The sequence below is a fragment of the Styela clava genome, chromosome 5 (assembly GCF_964204865.1).
Source record: "Styela clava chromosome 5, kaStyClav1.hap1.2, whole genome shotgun sequence".
In the NCBI taxonomy this organism is placed as follows: Eukaryota; Metazoa; Chordata; class Ascidiacea; order Stolidobranchia; family Styelidae; genus Styela; species Styela clava.
Window position 1 is genome coordinate 20,620,929 of NC_135254.1, and position 13,584 is coordinate 20,634,512.

At 35.2% G+C, this 13,584-nt stretch overlaps 1 protein-coding gene across 1 annotated transcript; it reads right to left on the bottom strand.

Moving 5' to 3' along the window:
• LOC144422874 (protein Dr1-like) lies at positions 1-10,232 on the bottom strand. Its single transcript, XM_078112796.1, has 4 exons — positions 9,970-10,232; positions 9,428-9,563; positions 6,946-7,109; positions 1-5,745 (listed from the first exon to the last, which is right to left on the bottom strand). Exons 1-4 carry the CDS (start codon positions 10,039-10,041, stop codon positions 5,575-5,577), a joined length of 543 nt encoding a protein of 180 aa, XP_077968922.1. The 5' UTR covers positions 10,042-10,232; the 3' UTR covers positions 1-5,574.
• Positions 10,233-13,584: the final 3,352 nt, after the last annotated feature.

The window sequence follows — 13,584 nt, forward strand, 5'->3', positions numbered from 1 at the left end:
TCCCTTGAAAGTTGTGTATTATAAACAAAACATTTGCACATTATTACATGGTTATAGCGAGCTTTTACATGGAAATAAGCATCCCTGCTAGCTTCAATTAATGTTATATCTGCACCTTCATTCAAGTTCAGGAACTGATGACGTTATTACTAAGCTTTGGATGGTTAAATTAGTTGACGTGTTGCTAGATGCGAAATTGTTGGTTTCCAAAATATTTGAGATCTTGGAATTGCTAATGCTGCTATAATGATTAATCATCATTTACAAAACGCAACCACGATTTTGGAGAAATAGCATAGTATGGATTAAAGTGGGTATCTATCAAGCAGTGTTAACTCTAAGCAAATTATGAGTGCGAAAGTGCTTCGCAGTCCAAAAAAAAAGTGCGAAAGTGCTTTTGCCGATTTTAACAAGTTAGGTGCCCTAGCCTTTCATATAACTCATTTAAAACGGCATAGATACTCGAAAAAGTGCTCCTCCGGTTAATATTATGAATTAAAGGGAAGCCTTTTCGTTAACGGAGTTCCCTTTAAGCGAATTCATGTTTAATTAAAACAAGCGAATTCATCGGCAACGAAATGACATCTGCTAACACCTGCCGCGGACAAAACTTTCATGCAATGTATCATGGTGTCAGTTGCTTACTCGCGTAAACAGCAAAGACTTTCACATTTGTTACTCCTTCCATCTAACAGACACGAGGCCGGCTGGAAACCATATTAGTTACAGGGTGGATCGTTTGTACAAATCCGGTGCAAAATAATCCCCCCCCCCCAATATAAATAGCAATCAACTAATTAGGGTTAGGTGCGCTGGAAATTCAACTTATCGATTCATCCCTAAACCTAATCTGATAATTATTAATTTGTGATTTTGAACCACTTTGAAAGTCGCCACCGGCTGTTTTATTAAAAGATAGGTTAACCTACGTTCCCTCCGAAATAATATGCAGGATACTCCCCTGTTTTAGGAGATAGGTTGACCTACTTTCCTTTCAAACTTTTTTCTCCGAATTATTACACAAGATCACTTTGAAAATCCTCCCGTTTCGTGAGCTAGCGTGACCTAATTTCTCATTTACATTTATATTATACTATTTCAGAGCTTACCCAAAGACAAGTAATTTTTAAATGTCCACATGCCTTGGTTTGCGTGCGAGTTAGTTTAAATCGGGCAGAAAACATCATATATTGGCAAAATGTTTAGTAAACTCATGTACTTTCAGCATTCATAAATAGCACTCTTTGTAATGCTGCTGACCTAGTATCAAATATTCGCATCACAACGCCACTTGCGAGGTTTCCATATATTTCAATTACACTAATAGGAACGATGACATCAAAGAGTTTTCTTTTGCGAAGGTACACTAAATATAACGAGGGTGATTCTTGAGAAAAACATGAATATAAAAAATAAACGAATGATATGATAATGGATCCCAAATAATTTTGAGAGTGTCTCGAAATACCAATCCATTTGATAAATAATTTTTATTCGACCACATGAACGCTGATATCCTGAAAATTAATGTTGAAAGAGAATTACGCATTCTCAGATATCGGACATCCAGTCGCGATATTCAATCGTTCATATGCACAAATCTCACATTAATAGTAATTGCTACCCAAGTTTGTAAAGTTTAGAAACCAACAAACAGAAAATAACTAACCTAAAACACAATTAAAATTCAGTCGGCAATAAATTCGTCGCCAAGACGATGCCATACAAAACAAAAAAGATTTGGTCGCGAGAGTTACGTGAGATCACTGCCGTTGTTTTTTAAGCAGAATGTAAAAAAATTTATAATTAATAAACTGGAGTTACGACGCCCTTTACACATCGTGTGTATTAAACTTCCCTGGTAGGTACTTTGGTAAGTACTATTATTATTGTACCTATACACCTGTTGGAGTATTTCGGACAATTTAGAATTTAAATGAAAACCAGACATATAATAAAGACGAAAAATTAAATGAACATTTATTGAAAAAGTTATTATTTAAGAAAGACAACATGATCGTACAATTCCGCCAAAACCTCGATGTTCGCAAGTGAGATGATAAATAAATACTTCCCTGTATTCGATCAATTAACTTTAGCGTATCGTTGTTCGGCCAACAAACAGCCGGGTGCAAAATATTTCCGTCCTATGATATGCTCACAAATATTCTCGATATTAATATCATACCCTCGCGTATGTACTTTCTATTAGCTCTTTAGTGATCCCTTCCATCCTTGGCCAAGGCATGTTTCGAATATGTGAACATTTTATTCGACCATACATGGCCGGTGGGATGTTAAAATTGTAAACAAGAGAGAGGTAAAATCAATCGCGAATTTCGTTATAACGGCTCGTTTACGAATTGTTGCGCCTGTTATCGTCGAAAATGATTACATTTGTTGTATTTTGAGGCATTTAAGCAGTAATAATTAGGGCATGACATCATCAAAATCGTCAAGTGAGATCTTGAAATTGCAAATTCCGTAAATAAAATTGCGAATTATTCGGTAACGAATTCAGCTTTATAGACCGTTGGGGTATTGTTTTGTTGAAAATTATTATTAATTTGAGAGCGCCAAAAACATACAGTCCATACCGATGCGACTGCAATTTATATGGTCGCAATTGGTGTGGCGCGTTTATTAATAGTGTAAGATAAATAAATTAAACGAATATCAATTATAACCAAGCCTGTCAGCGTGTTTATTTTCTGTGGGCAGGAATCGTAAAATACCATCTTGAGACAAATTCACTTCTATTATAAAATCTTAATTTTCAGTTATTATCGTTATACAAATAACGTGTGGCAACTTTTCAAGTTATCGTCGATCAAAAAAACACCCCACACTCGTCCAAACGTGTGTTGAGCTTGAACGACAGGAACAGATTCATCGAGGACCTTAATTAGGGAAAATATGTATTTTATTGGGAATGCAAAATAAATGTAACAAAACGCATTTTTTCTGATATAACTTTGTATTTTCGGAAACGGGTTGCCGTGAAAGGTAAAATTTGATCTAAATTAATTGCAAAAATATTTTATTTTAAATGTAACAAAACACATTTTGCGATATAACCATGTATTTTCGAAAACGGGTGTCCTGAAAAGTAAAATATGATCTAAATTAATCGCAAAAATGTTTTATTTTAAATGTAACAAAACACATTTTCGCGATATAACCTTGTATTTTCGGAAACGGGTGTCGTGAAAAGCAAAATATGATCTAAATTAATCGCAAAAATGTTTTATTTTAAATGTAACAAAACACATTTTTCGAGATACAACTGTATTTTCGGATACCGGGTGTCATGGAGAGTAAAATGTGATCTGAATTCACCGTAAATAATGTTTCATTCCAAATGTATCATAACGCATTTTTTTGCGATATAACTTTGTATTTTCGAAAACGGGGCATCACGAAAATTATTAATTTAATGTTTTATCTATCGTCTAACTAACGTCTGGAACACATCATTTTCGGGGAAAACTCTAGCCTGCGAAACGTCATTTAATTTAAAATAGAGAATGTTTCACGCATTTCAAAACGGATCACCAGTAAGTGGACAGGGATTCAACCCTCCGGATTCAGTATTCCATATCCCCGTGTCAGAACTTTCTGAAGAATGGAACAAAGAACCCGTCAAACCGCCGCGGAAGAAGGGGAGTATTTTTTGCACTAATAATTAGGGCGTGACAATATCAAAATCGTCAAGAAACTGGTGAATTTGCAAATTCCATAAATAAAATTGTGAATTGCTCGGTAACATTTTAGCTATAATTATCGCTGGGGTATTGTTTTGTTGGAAACACGTTGAAACTTGAGGGAATTAGTTACAATTAGCGCCTGACCTCTATTAGGCACTCGAGCACTCGAAAAAAAAAGCACTCTAGCCCAATCTTTTTAGCATTAAGTCGCATACGTAAAATATCCTGTAAAAGAAGTGCTGTTCATTAACGTCATCTCGTCTTATGACCACGCAGAAATGCTTTTATAGCCGAATTATTCAATCACTATTTCAAATCAACATTCAGGATTGGCACAATTTCAGATTTGCGAAGTTTATCACCATAGAAATACATGAGGAAGTTAATTATCGTCTTAATAAATATCTGCATCACGGTATGGACAATATTACCATTCGCATAAAATTGGGACGGTGAATTTACAAATCCTGATAGGTAATATTAAAGCCAGCGCAAATGTTAATTTGAGTCCTCAATGTCTTCAACAGCTGTTGCCGATGTGAACAAACGGGTAAACCCGAAATATAAAACTCCGATGTCCGCCGACCCACAAGAATTCATATTTGTAAAAAAGAGAGGGCGGGAATATAGATTACCCAAAACCTAGATATCGCCGCCAAAACGATCGGTGACAAGAACAATTAGCGATTACAACGGAATTAACCAGTAAAAAGGCTTTGTTGCCGATTTTTTAATGTTTCCACCACGTTTATTCGGTACTCCTTAAAATATTCGATTTAAAAAAATATTGAATTTTTCCCACCCCTCCTCGCATATCAATGAGAAATAGTTGTGTAAATATCGCAAAATTTCGGAAAATGCCATGTCCTTTCAACATTGTGATTACAATAAAATGGCACTTAATGGTATTTTGTGAATTTGTTGATTTTGCAAATCTGTGACATGCTGCTAAAAGTTTCGTCTGATTTGAAAATCGTGCAGTTTGGTCACAATTCATCCAAAGTGACTAAAACAGGTTACTAACACTTTTTATAGTCATTTTGAATTCATCGATATCATTGATAGTCACATGACCACTCTCGTTCAAAGAAACGCCCCGGGAGCGTTTTTTGCGGGAGAAGCGGAATCTGTGTGCTTGTATAATAATCATATTATAAACAAGAATTTTGCTGTTAATGCAAAAGCTTTATCTCCTATGTCTGCATCTCATAGGTTAGAATTCCGATAAATATCGTTATGATATGCAGAATTGAGTTACAAAAGTACTAGTATGTTACTTATTTGTCAACTTAATACTCGAAAATATTTGTTAACTTTGAATTTTTATTCCATTCAAAATCGGAAAAAAGTGCTTTTTCTCTTCAAAATCGGAAAAAAGTGCTATTTCGCAGTCCCTAAAAAAAGTTGCGAAAGTGTTTCGCAATTTTCGCAAAAAAGTGCGCTAATAGTGAACACTGCTATCAAGCAAAAAATGAAGCATCTGCCAACTAGCATACAATAGCTCTGTTGACTTGTGTTGATATTTCAAGCAACTTCATTGTATTAACAATATCATATTGAACAAGTCGTCACTGTTTTATAATACTGCACTTACTGAATTCAAAAGTGCACTACCAAGACAGCAGAGGATATTCCCATATCTTGAACAAGCAGATCGTTTTGCAAAGTATGCCTGCAATGCCAGAGTATGCACTACAGCCGTGCATTTTGACTGAGTGTGCAGCTTATGCCATTAATCTACCACTTTTGAATGTTATTAAGTGTTTTGGAAAAGGTCTCTATTTAATCACATGGTGAACCAACGCCTCCATTAAGTTCAGGTTTGGAGCAGCAAACCATTTTTTTATTGTTCTGTATGCATATTCACTCATTCGCTTGTGGATGCTGAATTGTGTGCTTCCATTTGAGACGGATCCATCATTCCACTGCCAGGAACCATCATTGGTTGTCCTCCACCTGATTGTTGTTGCTGGAGTTGCATGTGTTGTTGCATTTGTAACCATTCTTGTTGCTCCTGTTCTAACTGCTCTTGTCTAGCCTGTGATCATAAATACAATACATATATGAAACTATGAAGGTAGATACACTAAAATCAGCGATGGCCAAAACCCAATAATCCTACTATTCCAAATTTCGAATATATTCTGAACTGGGCCATATTTGAAAAAAGTAAACATTTATGTCAATGTATATTCGATAAATTTATTTTGGAAAGAAAGTTTCACATTAACAGTGGTTTGATTTATATTTATCTACTTCTCAAAGTTTCTAGAAAATAAATGACACTTTTAGAGCCTACTGAGACACTCCAAATGAAAATATTTTCAATTATTTTTTAAACCAAGAATTTGAATTATCTGGTATAATTAATTTTGATTCAATCTAAATATCCAATTAGTATTCAACACCCCCTGACTAATAGAAAATTCATCGTTAAAGATTATATAGAGCAAAGGTGCACAACCTGCGGCCGGCTTGAAAAAATAATGCGGCCGTCCATATACAAAATCCTATGAACAAAAACAAAAAAAAAGTTCAAAATATAGGATTTGGCAACATGCAAGACCAAGGGAGTCATTAAATTGCTACAATGCTTTGCAAACTTTTATAGAATAAATTCAATAAAAAAAATTTGACATTTTATTATACTGGGCGACCGCCCCTGCCCGACTTATATATATCTGCTCAAGAATAGGTCCACCGAAAAGAAAAATACGATTAAAATGCGAATATTATTCTTCCAAGTAGTCCTACATACTTTGTAATTGGGCATACTGCAAATGGCATGGGTCAAATACGCAGTTATGTCATAAGAGCAATAAATTTCACCCGCCTTCGGCACGCTCATAAACCCCCTGGAGGCCGTATTGGATACAAATGAATGCAATGTGGCCGACAATAGCACAAAGGTTGTACACCCCTGATATAGAGAATACTGGAACAACATAGCATACATATGTAAGGTAAGGTACATGTTCTGACTCACATATTCCATTTAACTTTTCTGTCAATAACAAGTATCAGATAGAAAAAATTCATTGCCAGGTGTGATTACTACAAATTGAAGACTAAATGAGATACAAATTAAATAGTGACATTTATAGATGTCAAAGTCTGATCATCTCTAATCATTCAACAATTTGGTCATTGATAAAAAAGAGAAAAATAGCCGATCAACCAAACAAAAAATACCGATAAAAACAAAACTAAAATATACTGTCTAAGAAAACGCCTCTACCTTGGCAAACAATTCTTGCTGTTGACGCAACAGTTCTTCCTCTGGTATTCCCAAATTTTCTAGTCGACTGCTCCCTCTTCTTTTCTTTAAAGCCACGTGTTTGCATTCTTCTAAAACTTCTTTACATTCTTGTGTGTATGAACCAAAGCCCAAAGTGTTCAATGCTGATAATAAAATTTCAATGAAATCCCATAAGAATTTTGCATACATATAAATTCAAACTCCTGCACTGAAACTATTCTCTAAAATAAATGAACGTAACGATAATAAAAAAAGCAAGAATTCAATTGATATTTTGCGCTATATTCAAAGAGTGGCTTGTCCATGGTTACTTGTATACTAGCATAATAATTAGGCTTACCATAAATCTGAAACCAAAAACCGGGACGGTGCGATTTGGCAAACATTCGGTCGATTGCCAGTCTTGATAATATTGGAACGTCTACCATGCCATTGCGGGTATATACGGCTTTAAATCTCTACTGATCATTGAATTAGAAAAAACACAAAAAATTAGTTTGTATTATTCATTTAGACCAAAAGTATTTGTCCGCAGATGGAACCTTTCTCAAAAATTCTTGTTTTGATTTTGTCATAAAACTGATAACAAGAGACATCACCATTAAATTTGCAGGCTACGGAGTGGTTTTATATTTTCTTCTGGCATTCTGCACCTGCTTTCGGACCAAAATTTTTTAACAATGGAAAAAATCCTTTTAACAGATGCCGATGTTCCGAAAAACAAAATCAACCAATTTGCTGCAAATTCGAAATGCTAATATTTCTGTTAGAAAAAACGTTAAACATCTTTGTCCACTTAATTTCAACCGGCAAAGTAAGTCAAATTGCATTTGAACCATGCTCAGATAAATATCTCTTTATCAGTATTCGTAAAAGTGCATCGCTATTCAAAATCTGATCAGCTAACCAAATATATCATTTATCAATTTTGCAGACCAAACACTTCAGTCCAGTTTATTTCACTCTTCAAATTTGTCCATATGTGTGGCCTGGCAGCATTGTAGGCTTCATCGTGCAGCTCTATATACGATAGACATTTCTCGTAAAAATCGCAAATATTCTTTTTAAATACAAATTTTTTCCCTGCAAATTTAGCTTCACCTCTGACAGAATATTTACAACATCTACGGCAGGGGTCGGCAACCTTTTGTCGCCCGCGGGCCAAAATTAAGGGTTGCGAGTCATTGGCGGGCCGCAGATATTTTTAGAAAGTTGAAACTGAACGGATGATAGTTTTTATATTAAAAATCAAGCAGTGATACATCTCTCGAATAGAATATAGATTTATTTCCTCATTGCATCTCAAAAAATTCCGTTTGAATATTTTCAGCGCCATTGAACCCTTTGCACTTAGCATCAACTTTTCTGCGTTTTGTTGCCATTCGAGCTTGAAGTAAATCATCATTAAATTCAGAGGAGAACAACGGAGCAATGCACCAACTCTCATTTATTTCTGGCTAAACGTGCAAAATCAGCGAATCCGCTTATCAAACAGCGGACATCAGAAATTCTAACTGTGTATATTTACAAGTTAATGCAAATTTAGCCTCAAAAAAATTTGAAATTAATTTAGAGGTGCAGTCAAAACTTTGGTCATGAATAGCAGTGTGATAGGTAAATGTCGGCTGCCAACGACACAGAATCATCCGAATTTGTTATCGCAAAATTGGTCAGTCGAGTCGATGCTTCAATGTTATTGTTTTGTGCTTCCTGCTTTGGATATGATCGTTGACATCTGAACGTCCGCCATGACTAATAGAAAAACAGATCTGCAATGCGTACAGTGTACCTTTCCTCCTTCAGTTTGCTTCAAATAAAGTAAATCTTTCTTCAACTCATCAGAAAACTTGTACTTTCTTTTTGGCATTTCGACAACTTAACGACATTGCAGTTAACGCCAGAAAACGCATTAAAACATATACCAATTGTGACATAACAATAGAGCGATTTCTCTCTCTGGACTAGCAAAGTGTGTCGCAAAACAGTGGTAAATGGGCTGTCACCGTTAAAAAAAAATTGTAATATTAATGAATTTGAATTTTTTACCCATGAAAACCGTGCTGACAAACCGGGACATTTGAGTCAACCGGCCGGGACAGCTTGTCAAATCCGGGACTGTCCCGGCTAAAACGGGACGTATGGTAAGCCTAATAATAATTATATAGTGTCCACGAAGTCTTAAAAAAATTAAAATCGCAAAAGGGAATGGGTAACATATATTGTTTCGTCCCCCAAAGATTAGTATTAAATGAAGTGAAAATACTTAAATAATTACTGATTAAAAAACAATAAACAATAATTGAAATTATAAAAAGACTTTATGGACACCCTGTATTACAAGCATAAAGCCCGATTGTAACTCCACTGCTGACACAATCACAGATTAGAACATGAATTCACTATCAGAAGGAAATTGATGAAGTGTATGCAAAAATATTTCAAAGCTAATATTAGTGATTACCCTGCAATACATGTTCAGGCATAATTGTTTTTTTCGCATTCTTGTTGCACATTTCATTAGCTTCTGATGATAACAAGTGAATGAACTCATTGCAACATTGAACAATTAGTTCCCTTGATTCATTAGAGACACGAACCTACAAATAATATGGAAAATTAATAATTTTATTTGAAGATTTTAAACAAATTTTCTGCAATGCAATTGACGTTTCACTGTTAACATTTTTTGTCAAGAAAATCTACTTTCTTTTACAAATATATGATGGGTATGCCAAAAATAATATTATTTCTGATACTACTTTCATACCTCATTGCTCGTTAAAAAAATATCTGTTAAAAGCTTTTAATGTTTATACAAATCTTCCTATTTTATGTAACTAAGCTAGAACTAGTAACTTCAGAACTTTTTGGTGTTATTACGGTAGATTGCAGTTGTGTGTTTATAATAGGAATTGAAATCACAGAACCATCTAGGTGAACTTCTTAAATAAACAATATTCAAAAAAGATTATCAACATATGGGATGCAGGTAGGGTACGGTACCTGTGGTAAAGTTTCTTTGATCAATTTGTTGACAGCTGCGCGAGGAAGATTAAGTTCATCATCATCTGCCATCCCACAGTAACGTTAGCGCTTGCTGCCCGATACAACAGAAGTCTTTCAAGTTTCCTTGGTAAAATCACCAAATCATGAATTCAAGTTTTAAGAATAAGTTAGATCTAACAATAACCTAGCGCGATATGCTGATAGCCTGAAACAACGGCCGGCACCAACTTGCCTGATGTTAAACTAGTTCATGGACGCCATCTTGTGCCATATTTGGGAAACGCGAAACAATGGAGTCTTACGGGAAATTTTCGTCGTGTTGTTGTACCGAATCGAATAAGTCCGCTGTTATAAGGGCTAGAATGAAACTGAAGGGTGGATTTTGAACTTTAAGATATATACTATCTAAATATATAACGCAATTAGGAATGAAAAACTATCTAATGCGTTAAATATGACCACAAACACAGCGTAAAACCATTAATGGTCATTTTTTCAAAGATTTTATAGTGATACGCCAATTTGAGGCTGTAAATTTTTAATGTAAAATGTCTCCGCAACAATCCTACAATGTCATTTGTTTTTCTAGCCCAGCTTGGAGCTGAGCAGTAGGGCATTATGGAGCTTGACAGACAAAAAATGTTAACCAGAAAATAGAAACGGCCATTGAAGCAAAGTTGGGTCGGCCGGTAATTTCGACAAATAAATACAACTTTTTCATCTGTGACGTCATAAGGAACGTCATTGTCAAATGGTTAATTATGACGATTAGAGTGGTCAATTTACTTCGGAAGCAACTCGGAACCGGTATACTTGTCTTCAAAGACAATTTAATGTACTATAAATGTAATTTGGCCAACATGAAAGGATATAAGCATGTACGGCTAAGATTCTAATTCAAAGTTTTTCTACCTAAAATATTAGTGAAAATAATAGATATGTTTCAATAATTGTGTTGGAACTTTTCATAAGGCGCTGTGTTAAATTGCCGAGAACAATAGGCACAAGATGGAGTCCATTGTCTGAGCAGAGCGAGCGTTGCCTCGCTTATATTATATATACGCTTTAGCCTGAACCAACGACTAACGGCCTGAACTAAACAGGCAGATAGATGGAAACGTTTGGTGTTTTTCCACGACCTTCGAACCTAGATTAACTTTTCCTGTCTGTCCTCGATCAGTTCCGCTTCAAATTTTGCGATCCCTACCTGATATAAATTCTCGGTGAAAAATTCCCGATTTTTTAATCTTGCATTGGCATTTTGCCTGCATATGCATTTATTTTGGCGTCACCATAAATGAAGTCATATTACGACGTCGCAATTTTTTAAATAAGTAAATGTCTAGTCAATCAATTGTTCTAATTTAGATAAACAAATTTTTATGTAGAAAGGTCGTTCTGTTCTAGGTGAAGTTCGGTTATCATACAGATGAGTAAGTGATAAAGTTAGTGTCACGAACCATAATGTCCTTGTTCATGTCGTGTATGTGTTTTTAAGTTGATGTGCTTACCCCTTATTATCCAATACTGTTTTGTCAGGCCTGAGTATTGTGGTATCATCCAAATTTGTAATATAAGACTCCGACCATTCAATCAATCAATCAATTTTATTTGGTTATCCATTACACGTGCGAGAGAAAATACATCTTTTGCTCTCTTTTCGGGCCTCTGGGCTGGAGGTCTAAAAGTCTGCTGCTTCGTATTTATTTATGTAATTAAGTGTGGAGTTGCCGTATCAATAAATAACCAATTTGGAATCCTGGGTCTTCTGATCTAACTATCACAGTGGCAGAACCTTTAATGACGGAAGTGAAATAGTGTTTGACTTAATTCTCAAATAATGTTTCAGTGAAAATAAATAAGCTATGGCGGTCACAATATAACCATGCCTTCGGACAACAAACAGTACCTACTTTTGCTAAAAGACACAATAAACGATGCAACGGTGAAATTAGCCTCAAATGCACAACTCAACCGAAACTTTGGTACACAGATGGAATTAAATTATAAAACTTGAAGCTAAATTGAGTGCAACATTCCACTAGACTAGACCAACGTTTCCGACGCAGGGAGAGATTTCAGCATTATTGGGGAGAAATTTTCTGCGGTAATACTATTTAATTCTTTATTACTATAATACGTATATAAGCCTATTCATGCACTCATTGCAAACTACTCAAATTGTACAAAAGTTGGGTTGCGCCTTGCTCATAACACTGGCTACGAATGCTATAAAGATTGAACAACTAATAGAAACCGAGTTTTTCATGCATAGCGAGGTGATTATGGAAGCGAGTGATCCAAATAGACCACAGGACGGAAAGAATTTACCCAATAGGTTGGAAACCATTGAGCAAGACATATCGAAATGAAATCACGCGCCAGTATACGGCATCACTGTACCGTCGCAAATACAAACATATTACTACTACAAACATATCACTACTGTGAAAAATCTTTTATTTAGGACGTATTGTTGTAGCATTTATAACTGCCAGCTCTGGTTGTTTTTCAATAATTATAATTATAAAAAAGTTAAAATTTCATATTATAATGCTTATCGCGTAATTCACTGTGTCTCTAGATCTGAGAGTGTCCGTCACAAAATGGTATCTGGGAACATTCCCTCTTTCGAAGCACTCCATAGAAAAAATCTGTGGTTGTTCATGACGAGATGCAGGAACTCCAATAACATTCTATTACAATCATTATTTCATTCCCAGATACTGTTTGTTACGGCTATCTTAGATTCTATACCTCACTTTTGGTCTCTTAAATTGCTATAGTATAACTCTTTTTTGAGACTTACTGTGAATCTGATTGTCATATCAGGTATTTTATGTATTTATTGCGTTATTTTTGTTTTGCTTATGTTTATTTGTTGTGTTGTTTTTATATGGACCACAGCGGTCTGGAGTAATAAACGAATTGAATTAGGCCTGATTACATGTCCGCTGGAACCGGCCTGAGTGCCAAGTATAGGTAGGTCCAGTGATTTCCCTACACCCCCCCTATAGGGGGTGAACACCCTTCCTAAAATTCCAAACACCCCCCCTAATTTTGAGGTGCGATTCCACACTGAGGGGTTCTGAACCGCAGTCTGCGGGCCAATTACGGCCTTTGAGTTTTAGATACCGTCTATTGTTACATTATTTTCACAGTTTAAGCACGTTTATTTCGTAACAATTGAATTATTCCGGTATCTTATGTATACGTATTAGGATTACACACTGCAGTATTTTAGATATCAGCCGTATATTAAGAAAGCTTAAAGATGTCACAAAACGAAAACTAGGCACTGAAAACAGACGTTTTTAGATGAATGACAGCGTTTTTATTTCTTTATTAAAAAGAATCAAACTTCAGCGATTTGTCTTCTTACCAACAAAATATTTCAGTTCTGAAGGAATACAACATTATGCGACATTATGATCTGTTGACGAGCTTATTTCAAAATTTAATTCATACAAAAGTCAAACAAACATGTTCAAAAAAATTAGAAATGTGTAACAAAACAAGCCATAAGTAGCCATTCATACAATGCCAGATTAGCAAGTAACTTCATTAGTCACTATCAGTTGCAAATTACTTATTGAAACCTAGTAGTATATA

What these genes read in the sequence shown, in the direction of transcription:
- LOC144422874 (XM_078112796.1), bottom strand. Translation starts at nt 10,041, where the DNA reads ATGGCAGATGATGATGAACTTAATCTTCCTCGCGCAGCTGTCAACAAA. An exon ending in TCAAAGAAACTTTACCACAG is followed by an intron (nt 9,564 to 9,969) that starts GTACCGTACCCT and finishes TATTATTTGTAG; the next exon opens with GTTCGTGTCTCTAATGAATC. An exon ending in AGCAAGAATTGTTTGCCAAG is followed by an intron (nt 5,746 to 6,945) that starts GTAGAGGCGTTT and finishes TTATGATCACAG; the next exon opens with GCTAGACAAGAGCAGTTAGA.